At 40.7% G+C, this 21908-nt stretch overlaps 1 protein-coding gene across 3 annotated transcripts in view; it reads right to left on the reverse strand.

The window, feature by feature from the left end:
- The window catches only part of arhgef10la (Rho guanine nucleotide exchange factor (GEF) 10-like a), a 114738-nt gene that overhangs the window by 58049 nt on the left and 34781 nt on the right, over nucleotides 1–21908 (reverse strand). For all 3 annotated transcript variants that reach the window (XM_077528425.1, XM_077528424.1, XM_077528426.1), the window contains 7 exons: nucleotides 20421–20537; nucleotides 15614–15706; nucleotides 15318–15488; nucleotides 10415–10560; nucleotides 8830–9002; nucleotides 3136–3251; nucleotides 949–1076 (listed from right to left, as the gene is read on the reverse strand). In XM_077528425.1, the coding sequence (XP_077384551.1) occupies nucleotides 949–1076; nucleotides 3136–3251; nucleotides 8830–9002; nucleotides 10415–10560; nucleotides 15318–15488; nucleotides 15614–15706; nucleotides 20421–20537 (944 nt within the window). The remainder of the gene's footprint in view (nucleotides 1–948; nucleotides 1077–3135; nucleotides 3252–8829; nucleotides 9003–10414; nucleotides 10561–15317; nucleotides 15489–15613; nucleotides 15707–20420; nucleotides 20538–21908) is intronic.

Here is a 21908-nt window from a genome sequence, read left to right on the forward strand (position 1 = left end):
TATGATGCATTCAAAAGGTAGCAAAGCCCCACACGTACACATTTGCTATCATTGGAAAGCTCTGAATGTCCTCTGTAGAACACAAAATGAGTTAATTCAATCGTATGCACTGGGTGGGAGATATTCAGGTTTAAAAAGGTCCACTACAGAGGACAAATTGCTGGTATTCAGGAGGATACGGCTCCCTGAGATTTTTTTTTTCTGATCTGCTTATGACATGACATGACATAACATGGCAGAGACGTGGCTACGAAATGTCATGTTGCCAAATGAACCTGGATTAAGGTGCTGATTTTGTTTTTTGTTTTTTTATTAACACCAAGGACAATTTGTCTTTTAACACATTTACTCGGAAAACGTATAAATACGTTTTATTTTAAATATTAACACACTCCCAAAGATGCATTTATATGTTTTGGCTTTGATGCAGCCTCTGAACTGAAGAGAATGCTTGAAGCAATGGTAGTTATTACAAAAACGGCCAGCATGTGGCAGCAGAGTATAAGAGATCTAAAAGCTCTTTTCCCCATAGTTTAAACAGATTTGTAAATAATGATGAAACTTAACCATAATTTAATGCTAATTGATGCAAAATGAAAAAAAGATAGAAAAATACTTTTTTTTTCCCTGATGAAAGAAGAGGCTCTAATCTTTCTTTTGGTAGATTCCATGTTTTTATAGCAATAGGACACAATATTCTATGGGCCTTGCAAAATCAGTCAAAATCCAGTAAAATAGAGAAAATGTCCTGGGAGTGAATGAGTTAAGGACCCTAGATATGGCCGAAATTACCCCAATGTGGCCACTTTAAGGGTAAATAACGCTGAACTATACAAGATTAAAAACCAATATGCACCGTTTGAACATTTACCGGTAAACAAAACACACGTAAGGAATCACGGATCAATATGTGGCAGCAATGTTTGCCGCGCGCGTTATTGAACTCACTTGTCTGGCCTGCCGGGCACCTGCAGGCGCAAGCGACATTTGTTGGCGCTCTGGATCTGCTCCTCTTTGATACGAATGAGCCGCTGCAGAGCCAGACACCAGTCCTGGGCCACCGTGGTGTTCAGGTTCTTTGATGGCAGACAAAAGTAAACATCAGTTACAACTTGTTGTGAGGATCTGAGTCCTTTTTAATTCTATTGCACAAGTAGATACTCTCTATATATAGAACAGTTTAAAACAACTACCAGTTTTATTAATATGGGGGCAGCAGGTACAATCAAAACAACAGAGGCCCCAAAATTGAACCCTGTGGAACACCATATGTTCCGTTATACATGTGAATTCATTTTGCTCATATTCGTCCAGCCACTTTCTTTTTTGCTCAACATGGTTAGTAAGTAAGAGGGGATTACAATAATAAAGAAATTACACAACACACAGTCACCAAATTCACTGCAGCACAAACAGGCCAAGCAATGCAGCGTGATCACCTGCAGCCAATGACGGCCAAGCGTGCATGTGTGTCATCACAAAGCATCCGAGTCAGAAGTGCGTCTTGACCTCCACCAAAATCCCTGAGATTGACTCAACCATAAGAACCACTGCTCTTAAACGTATCATATCTTCAGCGGAATATGAGATGATGCAACCGGCGAGCCTTTCAAATCAAATGGAATCAAATCTATTTCCCGGAGTCTTTTTGTCCATTTGACGGGCAGTCCAGCAGTCTCCTGAGGACAATGTGCTGAATTAGCACACGGGGGGGAGGCGAAGGTGTCACCATTAGCTTGAGAGACTCTTCGGTGATTGCCAGATATCACCTCCGCCCTTCTCTCCACCTGCGTTACGCGGTGGATGACAGCGCGACAATCGACTACTGGGAAGTGTCCTGATTTCAACGCTGCAGGAGGAGCGGCTGCGTTCGCGATTACGACTCTCGCAACAGTAGGGGGGTGAAATATCACACCCGCCTTGTTGATGAAGGCGCACTTGCAGTGTACCACAACTGTTTTTGAGTCAAGGCACATATTTTACTTGAGGAAAATCTGCACCACACTCAAAAAAAAAAAAAAAAAAAATCACAAAAATTGTATACAGTCCACCCGGACTATTTGTGGGGGTTAGTGATCATATAGTGAAAAACGCTTAGTAATTGAAACCCCTCTGAAATAAGTTTATATTTGCTGATAGGTGCTAAGGATATAGTGGCTAGGCGTGGGAACTTCTGGCTACCTCACGATACAATACGATATGCGATACAAGGCTCACGGTAACGGTTATCACGCGATATGACGATACCACGATTAGATATATTGCTCAGGCCATAAATCCACGATAAAACTAATAATAAAATAATAATAATAATAATAATAATAATAACAATAATAATAATATTTTTTATTATTATTATTATTATTATTATTATTATTATTATTATTATTGTTGTTGTTATTGTTATTGTTATTATTATTATTATTATTATTATTGTTATTATTATTATTATATAGCTTAGTTTTTATTATAGCAATAATAAAAACTAAGCTCATGAGTCTTCTTCGTGCATCAATTTCCCCACCACTCTTATGAGGGGCTCCCCCTAGTGGCCCGCCAAGTAATTGCTCAATAAGTCCTGTATATCCCTCCATTTTCTTGACCGCTTATTCCTCACAAGGGTCGCGGGGGGTGCTGGCGCCTATCTCAGCTGGCTCTGGCCAGTAGGCGGGGGACACCCTTGACTGGTTGCCAGCCCTACGAAACTTCATAAATTAAAATAATAACAATAATAATAATAATAATAATAATAATAATAATAATAATAATTTGTTTCCTTACAGATTCCATTTTTGTCAAGGTGGAGTTCAGAAAATCAAATCAAATCAAACTTTATTTATATAGCACCTTTCAAACATTCAAATTCAACCCAAAGTGCTGAACACAGGCAAACTACAACATGGCGGGGCACAGAAGAACCCTGTGAGGAAAGGCTCCCCAGAGGAGTTCATCCACACTGAGAGGGATGACGGCCAATCACCACAAAAAAAAACTAAAATGAACTTGTTTCTGCCTCCGCTATTCATAAATTGACCAGTTTGTCTCTTTTGTGCTCTTTCTGAAGTACTCCACAAAATGCTGCCTAAAAGCACCACCAAAATATTAGTAGCAAAAAAGTAGAGTAATTCCTGGTACCTGGTACGTCCCTTCCAGGGTGCCCACCAGCAGCGTCACGTTCTCCACCACGGACAGGTCATGCTGAAGTACCTGCAGTTCTTGGTAGAGCCGCGGAGGACCCAGGATGGATTTCCCTAAAACATTCAGGATGGCCATTATTAGACACACTCAAACAACAAAACACTTGAGAACAACACATTAAAGATTCTGAGTTGCAACAACTTTGTAATCGTTTCATCTTTTTCAAGTGGCCAATTTGCTTTGAAGCACTTTATTAGTCATTAATGCACAGTACACGTGCACTGAAGGGATCTATTTTTAATGACTGAGCAACGTGATGGTCACACGGAATAACCTCTGAGATACAAAAGAATTCTTACCAAGATTTGAAATGATCATTTCACAGTGCCAAATTATTCCCATAAGCAGTACAAAGTTGACGGATTAATTTTGGCAGGTGAGTGAATTGTCAATTAACATTGAATTGCTACAAACTGTGGGGCTGCCGCAAGCCAATAAAACAGAAGACGTTTGGCTCATCTTAAACTATTTCTTTTTTTTTCCTTTTTTTATTTAATTCATTCCAGACTCTTGACCTCCTATAGTATTAGTCTTTAAATGTTTTTTTTTTGTTTTGTTTTTTTAGAATAGAAACGATATCCTTCAGTCTCAGAAGACTATGGAGTCATGTTTTTGTGCTTACCGCTTAGGAAATTATTTTAGTGCTGTCAAACAATGTATTTATTCATTTTATTTTTTTTTAAATCAGATTAATCACATCTTAGAATGTTTTATTAATCACGATGAATCGCTTAATAAAAAAGGCTTCTTTTTTTTTTTTTAAATCAACATATTTTTCCCACCAAATTTAAAGAGCACCAGTTTATTTATCTTTTTTTTTTTTTTTTTTACATTTAATATTATGAGGACATCTTCAAAAAACGTTAGCCACTGCACATGTTCATACTCCTCTTTTTTTCTAATCAATTACTTACATAATTTAAAATGGAAAAAAACATTTTAACATTAACAAATATTTTGAATGTCAATTGCGCACATCACTAAATTATGTCAAACAAATATGGCAACTTTACTGTACTTTAATTTATTTAATTCAATCTCCGGTGTAATAACCTTATTTATTGATTGAATTTTTATTTTATTATTATTATTAATTCAATCTATGGTGTAATAACCTTATTTATTGATTGAATTTTTTCTTTTTATTTCATTTTTATTATTATTAGTTCAATCTCTGGTGTAATAACCTTATTTATTGATTGATTGAATTATTTTTTATTTTATTATCTGTTCTCATTGCTGCTGGACATGTAAATTCCCCAGAGGGAGCCATCCCAAAGGGATCAATAAAGTCAAGTCTAAGTCTAAGTCTAAGTCTTTAAATAATGCATGCGCACTTTGGTAATAAACAGGGAATTGGTGCACACGTACGCAAAAAAAAAAAAACAATGTCAAGTTTAAAAAAAAAAAAAAAAAAAAAAAAGCACCATCGTTCTTCACAAACCGCAGAGGTAGAAATGGAAAAGGTGTGTTGTTGTGTTGCGGCTGGATCGATCTTCATCATTACGGAGCCGAGCTCCAGCCACGGAACGTAGAAACCGTTATCGGGGGGCTATGATGCCCTTTTGCCGGGCCCAAAAAAAGGAACGCAGGTGTCTTATTAGGCGCAAAACACGCCATCGATTCGCAGGCGGCGCGTACCTTCAAAGTCTCGCTCGCTCGCCGACTGCCCGCCGATCGATGGCGCGCGCGCCTTCCCCCGCCAGCGCCTAATTAAATCCGCAAGGTACGTTTGGCTGCAGAGGTGTCGCCGCGCGCCGTCACCACCAGCGTGTAATAAACAAAAGAAGAAGATCACAGGCTTAGCGGGCCCTTCCTCGGGGGACTTGTTGTCTATCCTGGTGAATGGAAGCCAGAGGATGTTTGGATGGGCTTGAGATGTTCATTTAAGGAGCTCTATTGTAGGGCTTCGCTTTTAATGGGATCTCCGACACGGGAAGCCCGTGACATGTGTGCGAGGAAATCAATAGGCGAGTGCAGCAAAAGCAGCCAAGGATTGCTTGGAGTTGTGCGCGGGTTAGCTGAAACAGGGTTTCACTTGAATATGAACATTTGTTTCGGAAGATTTGTAATCGTAAGAATACAGCAGATTTTGCTACGCTGTCAATGGACATTGTGCTTGCTCCTTCTGATGTGTGCAACTTGGTCACTCGGGGCAGCGTAATAAAGACATGCCACTGATCTGAATATATGACTGGGTAGCCGGTAGCCCCATACACGCCCGTGCAAGCCGTTGAAGTCAAAAGGTTGAGCTCCTTTGCTCTGCTGCTATCTGCTGGCCGTTTGTGTAATAACTACCATTTCTTCCACCGTTCTTTGCAGTTGAGAGGCTGCATCAAAGCCTTCTCTATGTTTAAAAAAAACCAAAAAAAACAAAAACGTATAAATACGTCTTTGTAAAATAAATAGAACATATTTATACGTTTTTGGAAGCAAATGAGTTAAACATTATATAATGGGAGTTTATCAAGATGAGGTGTCGACGAGTGTTTTCAGAAAAATAAAACTTGTGCGCTCGTCAGAATGGGAGCACCTCGGCCTCAAATTGAGCCAGGAAAAAAAAAAAAAAAAAAAAAACTCTCCCGAGGTGAATGTGCTGAGTTGTAATCCAGCGTAATCCTGTGAGGCCCGGATGTGGCTTTTTCACGCTGTCAAATGGCCGTGCGCGAGCAGCCGCCAGCCCAGAGCGCTCGCTCGCTCGCTCGATCGGCTTTTTCCCCGCACTAAGTCACGCAGGTGTGACCGCGTTCACGCTCTCAGGTGGATTTCCCGGCGTCGTCGCGGGAAAAGATGAATGTAAACACTTGTCTGATCCGCATCCAAAGCCTGCTGACAAAACATCAGACGATAGAAGCATTCGGATGAGGCGGGTGTAATCGGAGAAGGAGAGCAAGTTTCGGAATTTGTGGGTTATTTTGCATCTTTGTGTTTATTTCGATGGTGATTAGCATTAATAATAGTGATAGACCGATACCGATTATTAGTAGTCAAAGAGACCAACAACCGATATTTCAAGCCGATGTCCATTTGCAGTAAAAGAGAAAATATTAGCGCCAAACTTTAAAAATGTACATTTTCTTTTCATTTTAAACATATAAAGAATTGGAAGCTTTGTTTAAAAAAAATATCTAACAAAAATTGCAGGTAGTTTGCAGTGTCATCAGCATGTGTTAAGCTAAATTACTAAATTAAAAACTAAGCAACAAGTTTCCTAAGTTACCAATTGTAAATAAAGATTTCCCAAATTTCAACATAATTTCTTCATAAATTTTTGTTTCATTTTTTAAAATAAAAAGTGCAGGGAGTTCCCAGTGTCAGTCTCATTTTTTTTTTTTTAAAGTGGAAAATTAAATAAATATATAATTGAAACGTTCCCTTTATCTCACTGAGCAACAAAGGCATGCAAATGCAATTTTTTTATTTTTTTATTTTTGCCTGTCAGGACAGTGAAAAAATTTAATATGTTCCAAATATCTTTGCAACAATTAAAAACTGTGAACATCTTACTAATTGTGACGAAAACCTTAATTTCACTACGTTAGCAGCTTTATCGGCATTCAGATTTGTAAAAAGGCAGATGGCGATATTTGTCAAAATGCCAAATATTGCCGCTGATAATCGTTCTATCCCTAATTAATAACTCGCAAAAGGAGCGACATTAGAGATCATTAATTGGTCCAAAACTTAAAATAAATACTAAATAGAAATTAAAATTAAATTTTGGGAGTTAATACAGTAAGATGAGTTTGGAAAGATAAACTGTTTTGGGATGATAGTTTATTGATTTAAACTATTAACTCATTTGCTCCCAAAAACGTATAGAAACGTTCTATTTTAAATGTATAAAATGTCCCAAAAACGTATTTATACTTTTTTTTTTGTTTATGCTAGAGCATGCAGAAGGCTTTGATGCAGCCTCTCAACTGCCGAGAACGGGTAAAAAAATTTTTTTTAGTAATTGCAAAAAAAATCCAGCCGGTGGCAGCAGAGTATAAGAGATCAACCAGGGCTATGATGAAAACAAGCTGTTTCCCCACAAGTCTAAGCAGATGAAACTTATAGCTATATTCTAATGCTAATTGCTGCCAAACAGAAACAGATAGAAATATCTATATTTTTGTTCCTGGTGAATGAAGAGAGATTCTGTAGGCCTCGCAAAATCACTCAAAATCCAGTAAAACAGCCGTGAGGGAAGGGGTTGGCTTCAGTGAAAATGGCTGCGAGTGAATGAGTTAATATAAGTAATTACAAAAAAAAAATGTGAGGATCCAATTATTGTTATTCCCATTGAGACTTCCTGTATGTACATGATTACCATCCTGATGGAGCATCATATCATATGTCCGCCGTCACATTCAACTGAAATCTGGTCAAGCTGCGTGTGCAGCCAATCGTACGATTTCCTTGCCCGCCCCTTTCTATCTCCCGCGCACGCAGGCTCCCCCTAATTGGGCCCGTGAAATAAAATGGCGGCGCAATCTGGGCAGATTGATGACTGCGCCGCGGACGTGTTTGTGGTCTATCAGAGAGTGAAATGAGACGGCGGTTGACGCTGCGGCGGGCGCCGTCTACCCGTCTCATCTCTCTTCAAGATAAAAGCGGCCCGGGGGTTGGCGCGGGAACAAGTGGCCGTCATCGCTATCCCTCCTCGCAAACATCGTCCTCAATCAGAGTGACAAGCAGAGCCGACTCGTCGGCAGCCCTCCGCGGAACACTGGAGGACAGAAACTGATTAGCCGTGCTGAGTCACTCCAAAAGTCAGTCCGAGTGATGAGATTAACTCATGGGTGTCCAAACTGTGGCCCAGACAACATTCATGGCCCACACATCTCACAACGATATTTAATGGCTTGATTACGGAAGAAGCGTATTGCATTCACTCGGGGGAAAAAAAAAAATGTTTTCTGACTAATTTTTGGGGGGAGCTTTTTTTTTTTAGTTTTCTGTTTTTCTGAATATTTTTTTTCTGTTTTACTGAATTTTTTTTCTGTCATAAAAAAAAATATTCCTAAAAACAAGGAAAAAAAATATTCAGAAAAACAGGAGGAAAAAAATTATTAAAAAAAAAAGAATTCCTAAAAACAGAGCTCCAACTTCTGTTTTTTGGAGTTTTTTTTTTTTTTCCTCCTGTTTTCATGAGTAATTTTTCCTCCTGTTTTTCTGAATATTTTTTTTCCTTGTTTTTAGGAATATATTTTTTCCAAAAAACAGAGCACCAACTTCTTTCGGAGTATTTATTATTATTATTATTTTTTTACCTCTGAACTCCAAGTGACCTGTTGCAGACCACTGATCTGTATATATGACTGGATAGCCAATAGCCCATACACGCCAGTGCAAGCCGTTGAAGTCAAAGGACGGCCATCTTGTTACTCCCACCACGTGAGCAGGCAGTTAGTTCGAGGCGGGGTGTTTCTTAACAAAACGTAACGGCACACGCTTCCATACTTGATGACTTCTTCATAGGTAGTCAAGTCACTGAAGTCAAGCATTTTCTTGTGCCCTTCCAGTTTTCTGTACGCGGCCCTCGGAGAAAAACGTTTGGACACACCTGGACATTAACTTGTCCGAGACGCAAGTGGCAAATGGATGAAAGGGATGAGGTGCGCTAGATCTCAGTTTTGGGCTCACCTGAGGCCTGGGCGCCATTTTGCCGCTTGCCGGCATTCTGCTGGAAGACGGCCTCCGTGCCCTGGCAACCCTCTTGGCCCACCTCCACCACCTGCACCTGCTGCAAGGGGGCGCTCCACTTCATGGTGTACTTGGGCCCCACCGGGACCAGGCTGCTGATGTCAGGAGATCCCCTGGAGGGAGATGATTTCATTAAAAAAGTAAAAATAAATAATAATGAGGGACGTGGAGCAACCACCCATTTGAATATGTGATTCACATCTAAGAGAATTTAGCGATTAAATCTAGCATGTATTCTGTAATCTAGCATGTAAACAATTAAGTCAATTTTAGACTATGTTTATGAAGCAAACATAAAGTATAAGAAAAACTTAATGTATAATGTTTTTTTAAAGGGATACTTCACTTATTTAGCCCATTATAGCAATAAAAAGTTAATATTTTGTCTGTAATTAATTTGATACTGTCATTATTTTTCACATACAATTTGTACCTTTAAAAACACATTTTGCAACTTGCTGTTGACTGAAAATGACATCACAAGGGCTCAGGTAACCAATCGCAGCTCACCTGGTTTCGAGGTTTGGTCATGTGACATTCACAAGCTGAGCTGTGATTAACATAAACGTAACATACACGTTTAGCGCTTTCTGTGCAACTTGTGTTATTTGTAAACAGGACAATTAAGTCTTCAGTGAACTTGACGTACGTCTTTTAATTAGACGATGCCTTCCCTGAATCTTAAAATGTTTTTGTAAACATCGAAGCCAGCTTCATCTCCAACAAGCCTAACGTCCGTCTTTCCATTCAGTCACCAATTAACATTTTGTTGGTTTTTGTTAGCACTTTGTCTTCTACTAACCTAGCATGCGTGTTTGTAAACATCAACATTGTTAGTTTGCAATGATGAAATAGTTTTCGCTAAGCACTGAAGACAATTTAGCGTCTTGTCTAAATTTAACACGACTATTTTCTTTTTTTTGTAATTAGGATGTGGCTCGTCACACACGTTCCCAACCAGAACTGGACGACACGCTGCGACGAGGAGCTCATTGTCATTTATGTATTCATGCGATCACGCAGACAATCAACATCACGCTCAGTTTGTGGAGATACGAGAGGGCGGGCAAAGTCAACTGCGGGACTCTTGAGTGGGAATGATACACGCAGCGATAATTACGCTGACAAGAGGCTGCGAGCGGCATCACGGGCGGAAAAAAAAAAAAAAAGAGAAGAATTCCAAATATAAAATTCTTCTCTCCCTGCTTTACAAGATGAGACTGATGGTTGTGTCGCAGGCGATTCATAGGAAAGAGCCGAGTCACTAATCTAGGACTCCTGCAGCTGTCGTTCGGCATTCTCGCATTTTGTTTCAAAAGCCGACTGAACTCCTGCGCGCTCAGATAGCACCCAAAACCCCCTCGCAGACATCAGAATATTCTCACACCGTCACATTAGAGCCTCATGTCACCTAATTGGCATTTGCTGCAAGTCTCCCGAGGAAAACTCCAAACACCCGCAAAAAGGCACGAGCTGGGAAAAAAGAAAGAAAGGAGCCATTTTGATTCTCCCCATCTGAACTTACTTGACATTTATGTTGGCGCAGATTAAGACGTCGTCGAAGAGGAAGACCTTGCGCTCCTTGGACTTGAGGACCTGTCCCCGCTCGCCGTACACCGTCTCGATGAGCGTCTCGCACTGGACCAGGGACCCCTGCTCCAGGTTCAGTTGCTGCGAGGGAGGGACACTTGGATGGGTTAACTTAAGACAGTGGTGTCCAAACTACGGGCCGCAAAAAATGGCATTTGACTCGGTTCAAATAAAATAAACAAAACCGAGGGTCATTCAATAAATAAAGTGAATTCTTGGGTATAAGGACTTTTTCATTTTTCAATGTAGTCATCCAACACTTTTCCCGATCTGTGCATAAGCCTCCATATGCCCTCTCAGCGTGAAAATCTTTGGACTGACGTCTCAGCCAGTCGCTCACAACACTTTTGACTTCATCGTCACTTTCAAACTTGGTGCCACGTGTGAACGCTTTCAAAGGAGCAAACAGGTGAAAGTTTGCACCACTCAGCAACCAAAAACTTGATAACTGACCGCTGTTCAACCCTGGCGCATGCTTCTTGGGCCAAAACTCTCAAAGTTTTTCTTTAGTCTGCAAAAGAAATTAAATCCATGTGACAAAGAAGTAAAACAGAAATGTAAAAAAAAAAATAAGTAAGCTTCCATCTGTGTTATAAGTCATTATTCCCAAAAATTCACCTTATTAATTGAATGACCCTCGTATATGATTTTTTTTTTGCAAGAAAATGTAGAAGTTAGTTACACTTTTAGTCCTCACTCCTCAATGAACCAAGTCTTAAATGAACTTGAGCATTTTTTTTTTTTTTTTTTTTTAGAAAACTTTAAAGGCAATTAAGCCTTGGACAACCATCCATCCATCCATTTTCTGAACCGTATACCTCCTCACAAGGGACGCGGGGTGTGCTGGAGCCTATCCCAGCTGGCTTTCGGGCAGCAGGCGGGGTACACCCTGAACTGGTTGCCAGCCAATCGCAGGGCACACGTCGACGAACAACCACTCACACCCATACGCACACCCAGTGACAATTTAGCGCGCCCAATTAACCTGCCATGCATGTCTTTGGAATGTGGGAGGAAACGGGAGTACCCGAAAAAAAACCTACGCAGGCACGGGGAGAACATGCAAACTCCACCCCAGGAAGGTCCGAAACCTGGACTCGATCTTGCATCCCCAGTACTGGGAGGCGGACGTGCTAACCACTTCAACACCGTGCCGCCCAGTCTTGGATTACCTTAACAGGCAATTCAAAGAACTCAACGTGTCTGCACTGAAGCAAACATAAACACTTCTATAAAAATCAAAGACAAAATTTGTCTCCCAAAGCCTCGCATGTGTGTTTTTTTTTTTTTGTCAACACCATCAACAAAGTCTCTAGCGTACAACCCTTGTGAGGTTTAAATCGGTTCGAAAAATGGATGATTGCTTTGCAAACAAACATAACAATAACTGTCTTCTATGAAGCTGACGTTACTTTTGAAAACATCAGAGTCGATCGGGTCTTCAAAGAGCTGAACATGCATTTGGCAAATCTCAAAGATGTTCTCGACACAAGTTACAATTGGCCTCTCAGACTTCAAGACTTATTCCAGCAGATGTGAAATGGAGGCGCGTAATTCACGGAATAATGGATGCTGACGGATGCAGGCTGCAGTTTGCTGCATATCGGGTTTGCTACATACACAATTTAAGCACCCAATAACAGAGTTTTATTCAAGAGGAAGTATTTTTATCTCTTGATCCCGCTTCTTTTATGAGCTTCTAAATCAATACGTCCGTCCGCTTTCATGCATTAAGCGCCGACCTGAAGCTGGTCTCTCAATTCTACCAGCAGTGAAAGCTCATTCAAATATGAATGTCAAGCTTTTTTCTTCTCAGTACGAGCACTATGCAAGTTCATAAGAGGCAAACTTTTTTTTTGTGTGTGTGCAGAGAAGTTCTCCACTCCATTGTGCCAAGTTATCAAAACAGATTTTGTACATACAGTAACTGACAGTTAAAATTGTTTTTTCCCCCCTTTCATTTTTTTAAGGAAGAAAGCAAACTATCACTATATAATTACATTATGCATTAAATAGAATGTAAATAATTAAACAGGTTGTGCATTATTATTAAAATCGATCCGACTTCAGGTGTGCACAGTTTGGCCACCAGGGGCACTATAATTACAGTCATGAAGAAACAAACAAAAGACGACTTCCGCAACTACTGTAAAGTTATTCGGTGACTTTCCGTGACTTAAAAAAAAAAAAAAAAAAAAAAAAGATACATGCCAGTATTGTTTTATTGTCTGCTTCCATGTGTTCAAATATCCATTGCTTAAAAGGGAATACAGAACTATTTTGATCTGGTTCTCAAAAGAGCCCCAGAGGGTTGTTGCTTGCTGAGACGAGGATTTATTACTCCTCGTATCAATTAGCTTGCCCTGCAATTGGTTGGCAACCAGTTCAGCGTGTACCCCGCCTACTGCCTGAAGACGGCGGGGATAGGTTCCAGCACCCCCCGACCTTTGTGAGGAGTAAAGCGGTAAGGAGTAAGTAAAAATAGCTAATTTTTTAACTGATATGACCTACAGAAATACTTGAAAAGTGCTCAGTAGACATATTCTCATAACTTACTACAGCCCTTACTTAATAAAACAGAGCTAACAAAATAAACATTGTCTTACAAAAGGATTACTGCGGGAACATACCGTACTTGTACCAAATGGAACGTGCGATAATTGCTACTTTCGAAAGCTACTCGCTCATGACATTCAAATAGATTCGCAATAAAGGATTTACCGAGCTGTGGACAGTTTCTTTTCTATTCTTTCCTTTTCTATTCTTTCCTTTTCCTTTTCTATTCTTTTTGCTGTGGATTCCTCACCGAATACATAAAAAGAAGGCAGAAGAATTTCAGATTTTCTTTTGTGTCCAAATGATCTGAAGAGTTGTTGAGCTTTAACTGTAAAGTGCGGCTACTGATGCTACTAAAGGCAGAAATAAAATACTGTACAGATCATTTTAAAGTCCTGGTATCGAATCTATATAAAAATAAATAAATAAATAAAAAAAGCCCGTCTAAAAATTCACCCCCGTCTGAATATTATCAGTAAAAAAAAAAAATGTCACTATTCGATAGCCCGTCTATTGCGCTTTTTAATGCGCGTTACCATTAAGCTAGTGAAAGTCATGAGGTTGTTTTCCAGCTTTTCATAATGTGAAGTTGGCTACGGTGAAAATGCCGCCTGCAGCGCGAAGGGAAGCATCTTGGAGGACGTCCCCCGCCACCGCAGCGTCTACCCGGCGAAACGGGCCCATAAAGGGAGTGATTGGTGGTTTAATGGCATCCTTCCTGTAAGAGCGTATTCTTAAAGTCGTCAGTATCGGGGCACAATGGCCTTTGCGGCACATTTATGTCTGGAGTGTGCGTGTGTGTGTTGGGTGCGCATCCACACTCACTGTTATCTGTTCAATCTGGCCGGCGTCGACAGTTTGAGGCAAAGAATGAATATTTCATTGGACAGTTATGGGGGCAATAGCAGAAGAGGCATTCTCCCTTTCCGCAGTGTCACTGCAGTGAATTGGGGACGAGAAGAAATAAAGAGCGGATCGGCCCAATCAGCTTCATCTTGGAGGCCCGGAACGCATCGGCTGACTGGGAGGAGAAATTGATGAGGGGGGGGGTTCTTGGGGGTTGGGGTTGATGCAGCTACACCATCGTAAAAGGAGCGCTCGCTCCGATTTCCAATTAAATGTGTCATTTAGCGTCTAATTCTTTTCATACAGTGCAGCATTCGTTGAGACGTGCAGCTGCAGGACCTCATTTCAGCCGCTAATGGAGAGTGGCTATGATAATAGGCGTCATTTACAGGAGTTTATCAAAATAACAACATAAAAAAAAAATAAAGAAACACCTCCCCGCTAGAGATCATCGCCCATGATTAGAATTCTGCCAACTGTCTGGAATTGATTGTTGATAAATTGCATCTTTAAGCAAAATTGAGTGCACAAGTATTAGTTTGACGAACAGCAACATGACAGGAGAACTCCTCCAGGGCAGCTGCACAGCACTTCATGTCAAAGTATTTGAGTCATTACGTGTTGTATATTCATGTGCCTGTTTGCTGAGGATTTTTTTTTTTTTTAACAAATCCATACCGCGCTCCTCCCTGACAGGAGCATAGTCTGGGGCTGCTTTTTACCCACCTCTCTCGTTTACAAATGTTTTTCTTTTTAATCTGAGAAATTGGGGCGCTGCTTGGGGACCCGTCAGGCTTCATGTTCTATCTCCTCACTCATTGTAGGGATGCACGATAATGCTATTTTCAACCGGTGCAATGAAGCAATAATTTAGAAAGTGCTGATGTCGATCGCCAATAAGTTAGCGAAATTATATTTATTTTCAAGTTCATTTTGCAAACATGTAGCCTACAAATACATTGAAACATTGTGTAAAGCACCATGTAGCTGAATTTTATTGATATCTCTGCATCAAATACAACAAGTACCGGTAACTCATTTTGAGTTTGCCAAAAAAAACAGTCGTGTTTTAAAAAAAAAAACAACTCAATGACATCAATTGGTTGATAATTGCCGATAATTATCGGCGGATTTATTTTATTATCTGGTTTTATCTGTGTGCCGTCAAATTGGTCAGTAATTATCGGCCACCGATATTATCGTGCATTCCTAGCTCATTTTCTTTTGTCTCTTGGTTGGGTTGCAACTGTTAAGTGAATTTCGTTGCTCTGTACTCGTGGCATGTGCAATAACAAGAAATTGGATTCCAATCCATTCATTGAATGTGCACGTTTGTTTGTCTTCATGTTTCCTGAAATGGTCTGCTTGGAGACCAGTCCCGAGGACTCGGGCGGCATTGCACCAGCAACCAGCTCTATGTATAAGCGATTGGTCACCTTACTGAGCAGACGATCGCAGACGCTGCGCGCAAGCTGCTGGGTCTCCACAATCTGGTCGGCGACCCGCTTCTGCTCGTTGAGCTTCTCGGCCAGCGTCTCCAGCTCGGTGAGGGCCAGCTGCAGGGGCAGGCGGTCCACGTGGCCCTTTGGCGTGTTCTTCAACATGTCCTGAAGGGGGGGAAGTAAAAGCGATTGTTGGTATTTTTTTCGCTCACAGAGGCGGCACCTGATTTCGGATGAACAGCATTGATCTTTGTGATCGTAGTGTTGTGGTTTGGTAAATGCTGGCCTACCTGCAGAAGCAATATGAACTGCGGGAATCGCTGAATGGGCTTCACCATCAGGCCGTAGAGAGTGATGCGGTCCAAGCTGGATGCCTGCTTCTTCTGCGGAGGGAAACGACAGCAACGTGAAAAATGTTACGTACGACCTTCCAGGTGCTTATTAAATCCCAGAATGAAAATGGAAAACTTCAAAGCTGATCTTCATTTCTAAAAGTTACATCTTCAAAGATTATTCCAATCAACAAGGACTTTTCTGACTGACCTATTATTGCACGACGGTCGCCGAGCGACTCCAGAAACACCGTTTATTGTTTCAAAACGATATCTCTGCAAGTCCCTTAGCTGAAATGAGCATTTTAGTCTTGCTTTGGTCTTAAATGGAGCTTTCAGCTTTTATGAAATCCAAGGCAAACCGACGGAACTTCATTTTTGCTCGGCCCAATTCGTGCTGTTACTAGAGCCCGGATCATTGTCACATTATCATTATCATAAATTAGGCTGAAGTATAAAATCAATTTCACAAACTAATGAGCTCAAATACAAAATCTGTGAGAAGATGCATGGATAACTTCTGAAGGCCATAACCTCTAAATTAGGTAAAAACGGGAGGAAGCACTAATTGGAGCAAGACAATTATTTGGTCATTTTCTGTTAGTGAATAAAGACATCATAATGGACCGTTACGGTTATTGATGCCATCTGCTCGTTCTTCTTTGTGTGTTCGGCAGTTTATTCAATGATTAATAACAGAAAACGAACACATGCTTCTGGTCTGGAAAACTGGCTGATGGGAAAGCAAATGAAGTTAAGGAAATCATTAAGATTTTCTGCAACATGTAAAGGTCATCCAAGTCAATACAGTAACCCCCACTAATTGTTTGCCTATACTGCATTATTAGTTTAAACCACAAATATACGTACTACAAATTATAAAATAAGTGTTAAGCCCAAAACATGCAAAGATGCTGTAATTAACAGTTAAATCCGTCCCGACATACAAATCGTATCGCTTCAATATACTTCTTGGCAATACAATTAGCCCGGAAATTGTCACCATATTACGGCATTTCGGGCATTGCAGAAGGAACATGAAATACACGGAGATTCAGCTAACAGTTGCATTTGCCCAAAAACGTGTACGTTTTTTAATCATTTGTCCTTTACTCCCAAAAATATATTTATGCATTTTTATTATGTTGTTTTTTTTATGCTAGAGCATACAGAAGGCTTTGATACAAGCTTCTTACATGAAGAGGTTGCTTAAAGCAATGGTATTACAAAAAACAGCCAGCAGGTGGCAGCAGAGTATACGAGATCAACAAGCTCTTTTTGCTCGTGTTTTCAACAGGTTTGTGAATAATGATGAAACTTGCTATATTCTAATACTAGCTGCTGCAAAACGGAAACAGATACAAATATACTTATTTTTCCTGATAAAAGAAGAAACTCTAATCTTTCTTTTGGTAGATTCCATGCTTTTATAGCTATAGAGTACAATATTTTGTAGGCCTTGCAAAATCAGTCAAAATCCAGTAAAACAGCGAGGAGCGAAGGGGGTTGCTCCACTGAAAATGATTGGGAGTGAATGAGTTAATAGCTGGAAAAAAAAAAAAAAAAAAAAAAAAAAAAAAAAAAAAAAAAAAAACTTGACTAGTTGAATAGTGAACTGATTCTTGGGGTCTAACTAACCCCTCAAAAAAAAAAGAACTCCGATAAGAAGCTGCAGAGTCCATCCAATTCCAGCACTGGAGACGGTTCTCAATAATTCAAAACGCTATGAATAATAGAAAATACATAAGCGGCAGTGATTGAGGACATTGCTATTTCTTAATCAGGCCAGTCATGCTCAAGCTCAGCGGCTTAACAAAGATGGCAGATAAAGCCGCGGGACTGCCTCAGACAATAATATACTTCACCTGACTGAACACTGAGGACAGGACCTGAATTTCTCTGCTGATACAAAAAAAAAAAAAAAAAAAAAAAAAAGCCGCGCCTGCAGTAATCCCGCCTCCAGTAATCATTTATGGGAGGCATCAAGCAGAGTCACAGTCTCCAGCCGGCAAATGGGAGTCTGGACGCCCGGCGGGGGTCGTTTATGATTTGTTATTCGTGGCGCCGTCACTTCCAGGTGGCCGGGCGACAGGAGGACGCAAGCGGGCGGACGCGAGCGCAAGATGCGACTTGATGCCATGGAAATTACAAGGTGCTAATGTTCCTCCGCCACCATTAGCGAGAGTGCGCCTCTCCTCGGGGGATCAGTAATGGTGGTGGAGCTGCAGGAAGAGAATGGGGGGTGTGGGGGAGTCGTTAAAAACCAATATGTCTATCGTAAGCCCCCGCCTACTCACGGTTGGCTATTCACAAATTCAGCTCTCAGCGTATTTTTATTTTTTTTTTAAGCTTTTTTTGGAACACAGCAAGATGACATGAGCCGTAGCTAATAGAAATTTGGTGTCAAGGACCAGGGAGAACTTTTTACTGAAACCGAGTGTAGAATAATTGTAAATATAAGTCATCATACATTTGCTGCAATGAAGAATTGCTTCTGCTTGCAGTGAATAATGCTTTGCTCTGCTCCACACTCACATTCACATGTGCTAGCTATATGTTATCCTAACAGAAGATGACTCAAGAAGCTCAAGAACCAGAACATCCAACGCAGCCGAATGGTTAGAGCCAGTCTGCTGAGGCCGCCTGTTTTCCGTTAAGAAATGATTGCAAACTTGACCACACGTACTCAGCAACCTTCCACTCACAAGCACACACACATATAAACAAGTACACTGTGTTCCAACTATGTTTTTCATTTGCATTATTAGGGTTGGAACTAGGGCCGTGGAAACCAAATAAAAAGAGAGGGTGAGGACAGGAATCTTCAGAGAGTGCAGGAGTGAATTGTGTCGGTCAGTTCCTCTCCTCTCTCCTCGCGAGCCTTGAACTGAGTGGCTTCTCTCCTTTTTCTGTCATGTTCAATAGATGTCAAAACAGGTAAACCTGACACTGAGGAAAAACACTGCATGTAACATGTTTGTCAGGTTAAGTCAGCTTTAGGAGCAACATCAGCGGAGGCCACGCTGAGCAGCTTCGAGCAGCTTACAACAAATTTGAAAAAAAATGGTTGAATCATAGCGCTTTTATGGAAAAGCTCCTTTGCACAGTAGGCCTGTATATGTACACCGCATTGTTAGGTTTATGCAACTGACAAGATATATTTCTCTTTCAAAAAAAAAATATCTATAAACAGGAGGACTTGTCAGGTCAAGTCTTTTAAGTCAAAGTCAAATGGTTTTTTTCAGAGGAGTCCAAGTCAAGTCATGCGTCTCCACCGCCGGCCTCCAGAGACGTGACGTGAAGGATGCTGCTGCCTTCTAAAGCCCAACCAGCTCCTTTCATCGGTACACTTTGAAGGTAACCTTGTGGCGCTTTGAGTTGTCTTCAGCAAGGACGCTAATAAACATTTTACGCAACCGGCATATTGTTACTCTTTCGACACGTTTCAGCCTGGTGTGGATCAATCATTTTTACAGTAAGAGAAATAACATTTCACACAGTAGTCTTTCACTCAGGAGATGTGGAATGTTTTCCTCTTACTGCTTATATTCCATAGCATCCCCCTTGGTCGCAAGGTTTCGGCTGATGAGTTCAAGGCTTGTTGGTTTTCGCAGTTTCTCCAACGTTAGTATACCTTAACCCAGCAGTCCTGACCCCCTTCTACAGAGGAACAATCAAGACCGTGCTGACCAGCAGCCTCATGAAAGGGGCTGCGGAGAGTTGTTAAGGCAGCACAAAAGATTATTGGTGCCACATTGCTAAATACGGGTGAACTAGCAGAGCAGCGTCGTCTCTCCAGGGCTCGTGGTATCAGCGAAGACATTTCACATAACTTTCATAAACTCCTTTTCCCTTCTGCCATCAAGAAAACGTTATCAGAGTTTGGCGTGCAAAACTGCCAGATTGTTGAAGAGTTTTTATCCAACAGCCATAAGAATACTTAATAGAAAACGAAAGGGACGAGTGCAATATATAATGACTTGCGTAAAAACTCCCACGAAAGTGTACTTTTTGTTGTTGTTTTTGAATTTAAAGTTTTATTTACTGTATAACGTTTTATTCTGTTTTTATTTCCTGCTGTGCATTTTTAACATTTCGTTCAACATCTGGGATGTTATGTTTGCTGAATGACAATAAATCTGAGCCTGAGTTTATACTCCGCATCAGCCAACTTTCGACTGCTTCAAATGGCCTCCACCGCTGCCGTTTGTTCGCATGATGATGCGTTCAAAGACACGTGGTTTTCCCAGGCGATCGCGACAGAAGAAAAGTAACACGCGAGCGTTGCTTAGCTTCATCTTGTTAGCTTGGACTCCAACTAAACTACTTTTATTGACTGTAATTAGCAATAAAGGGACCCGAAAAGGGAATTAATGCGAGGCAGTAATACATTTCCCATTGTAGCACGGAAGTAACCATTCTCCGTCGACCTGTGTCAAATAAACACCCGCTGCTGCAGTCTAGTAAATAAACTGCCCCTGGCCGCTATTTGGAAAAAAATGGGGGATATATTCCCAAACCATAAAATGTGCCTACATCTAATAGGACCTATTTCCACAAGAGCAGGACATTTATAAAACACATAAAAAGGTAAGTTGTGGAAAGTATTAGATTGTCTCCTTAGAAAGCCAAAATGTATACATTATTAAACGGCCATGTGCGCCAGGAGGCGGCGGGTGGGGGTGGAGACGAGTCCCAATCAGCTCAGAAGAAAACAGCACATCTTTATTTGAGGGAAAAATTGTCGTATAAAACAGAAGCTCACCTTTAGGAATTCCAGAAAGGCCGGTTTGGACAGGCAGGCCTTTTTAATGAGCGCCATGGCGTTGGTGAAGTTGTTGACGTAGTTGCTGTACATGTCCAGCACCATGGACTTGGAGAACTGAGGACACACCGAGGGACAAGCAAGCATCTTTAAGGAGTGTTTACTTGCCGTGCGCACAAACTGTCGGAGATGATTGCAAATGAGAAGAGCTGAACTGTTTGGCCAAACAGTTAATTCACGGCGGGCGCTTTCAGAGTCAGTTTGAGACACAAACTATCTTTTACTGGTGGCAAAGGTTACTCACACTCTGTACTTAAGTTCAAGCAGAGATACGGCGGTATCTTGATTTACTGACTTTAATTTGTTCTGTGCACATACTGAGGAGAAGAAGAATTAAATTAAGATACTGTCCATGTCATACGCTGTCGTTTATTTATTTGGTCATATTTTAATACAGTAGTTCGTAACCTGGGTTCGATCCAACCCCTGGCGTTTGGCGAGTGACTCGCAGGGGTTTCAGGGGAATGTGTGGTGTTCCACAGGGTTCAATTGTGAGGCCTCTGCTGTTTTCATTGTATCTGCTAAATATAGTGATGAGTTGCGTGATGGGAGTGCGTGTCCTGATTGCACGATTTGTAATCCAGCACAACTAGATATCGAGCAAAACTAAAGGAACACTTTCTGAAACTGCTGCATGGAGATGAGGAGTACCAGAACAGAACACGTCCTGATTTCAAAGTGAAGAGAACCAGATTCGAGGAAAAGACTACTCTCCCTGTTCATTTTTGTTCACCAGTAAACGATACTATACCTACTGTATGTATTGAATTTGAAAATAAAACATATGTTTTATTTGTCATTAAAGAAGTGCTTGGCGAATGTGCATAGGAAAGTGGCGGGATTCAGAGTCAATGTTCTAAATAGCGTTGCTAAACTGCGAACTGACTTAACATAAAATTAAAAAATAAAATTTGAATTCTAATTCTAATGCTAGAGGTTGTTGTGTTTTTGGCATTAACAATTATTTTTTTCTTGTAGCCAACATACAAAATCACAAACAAGGTCATGGATGGGGAATACTCTATATTCTCTATTTTTTTTAATTTTTTATATTGTGTCATCATCCACAGAGTTTTGATAAAACTAGCGAGCCCATTTTGACAAAAGCACTGTTGCATTTAAAGGAAGCAAAAGAAAAACGTTGACAGAAACATGAATACGCTGGTAAAGTACTGATACCTGAAACATCTACTTCCATAATGTAACTAAGTATTTGTACTTTATTACTTCCCCACCAGTGCTTTCCTTGCACTTTCTTCCTGGATGAAAAAGAAAGGTCAGTTCCATCCAGTACTTTTTTTCTTTCTTTTTCTTTTCCACTGAGGGCTCATTTGGCGCTCGGTCTGAGGACGGCAATAAAGCAGCACCGCATGATGCCCAGCAGAGAATTAGAGGGTCGAACCCTTGGCGCTGATGGACAAATAATAA

Source organism: Festucalex cinctus, chromosome 8 (genome assembly GCF_051991245.1).
Source record: "Festucalex cinctus isolate MCC-2025b chromosome 8, RoL_Fcin_1.0, whole genome shotgun sequence".
Classification (NCBI taxonomy): Eukaryota; Metazoa; Chordata; class Actinopteri; order Syngnathiformes; family Syngnathidae; genus Festucalex; species Festucalex cinctus.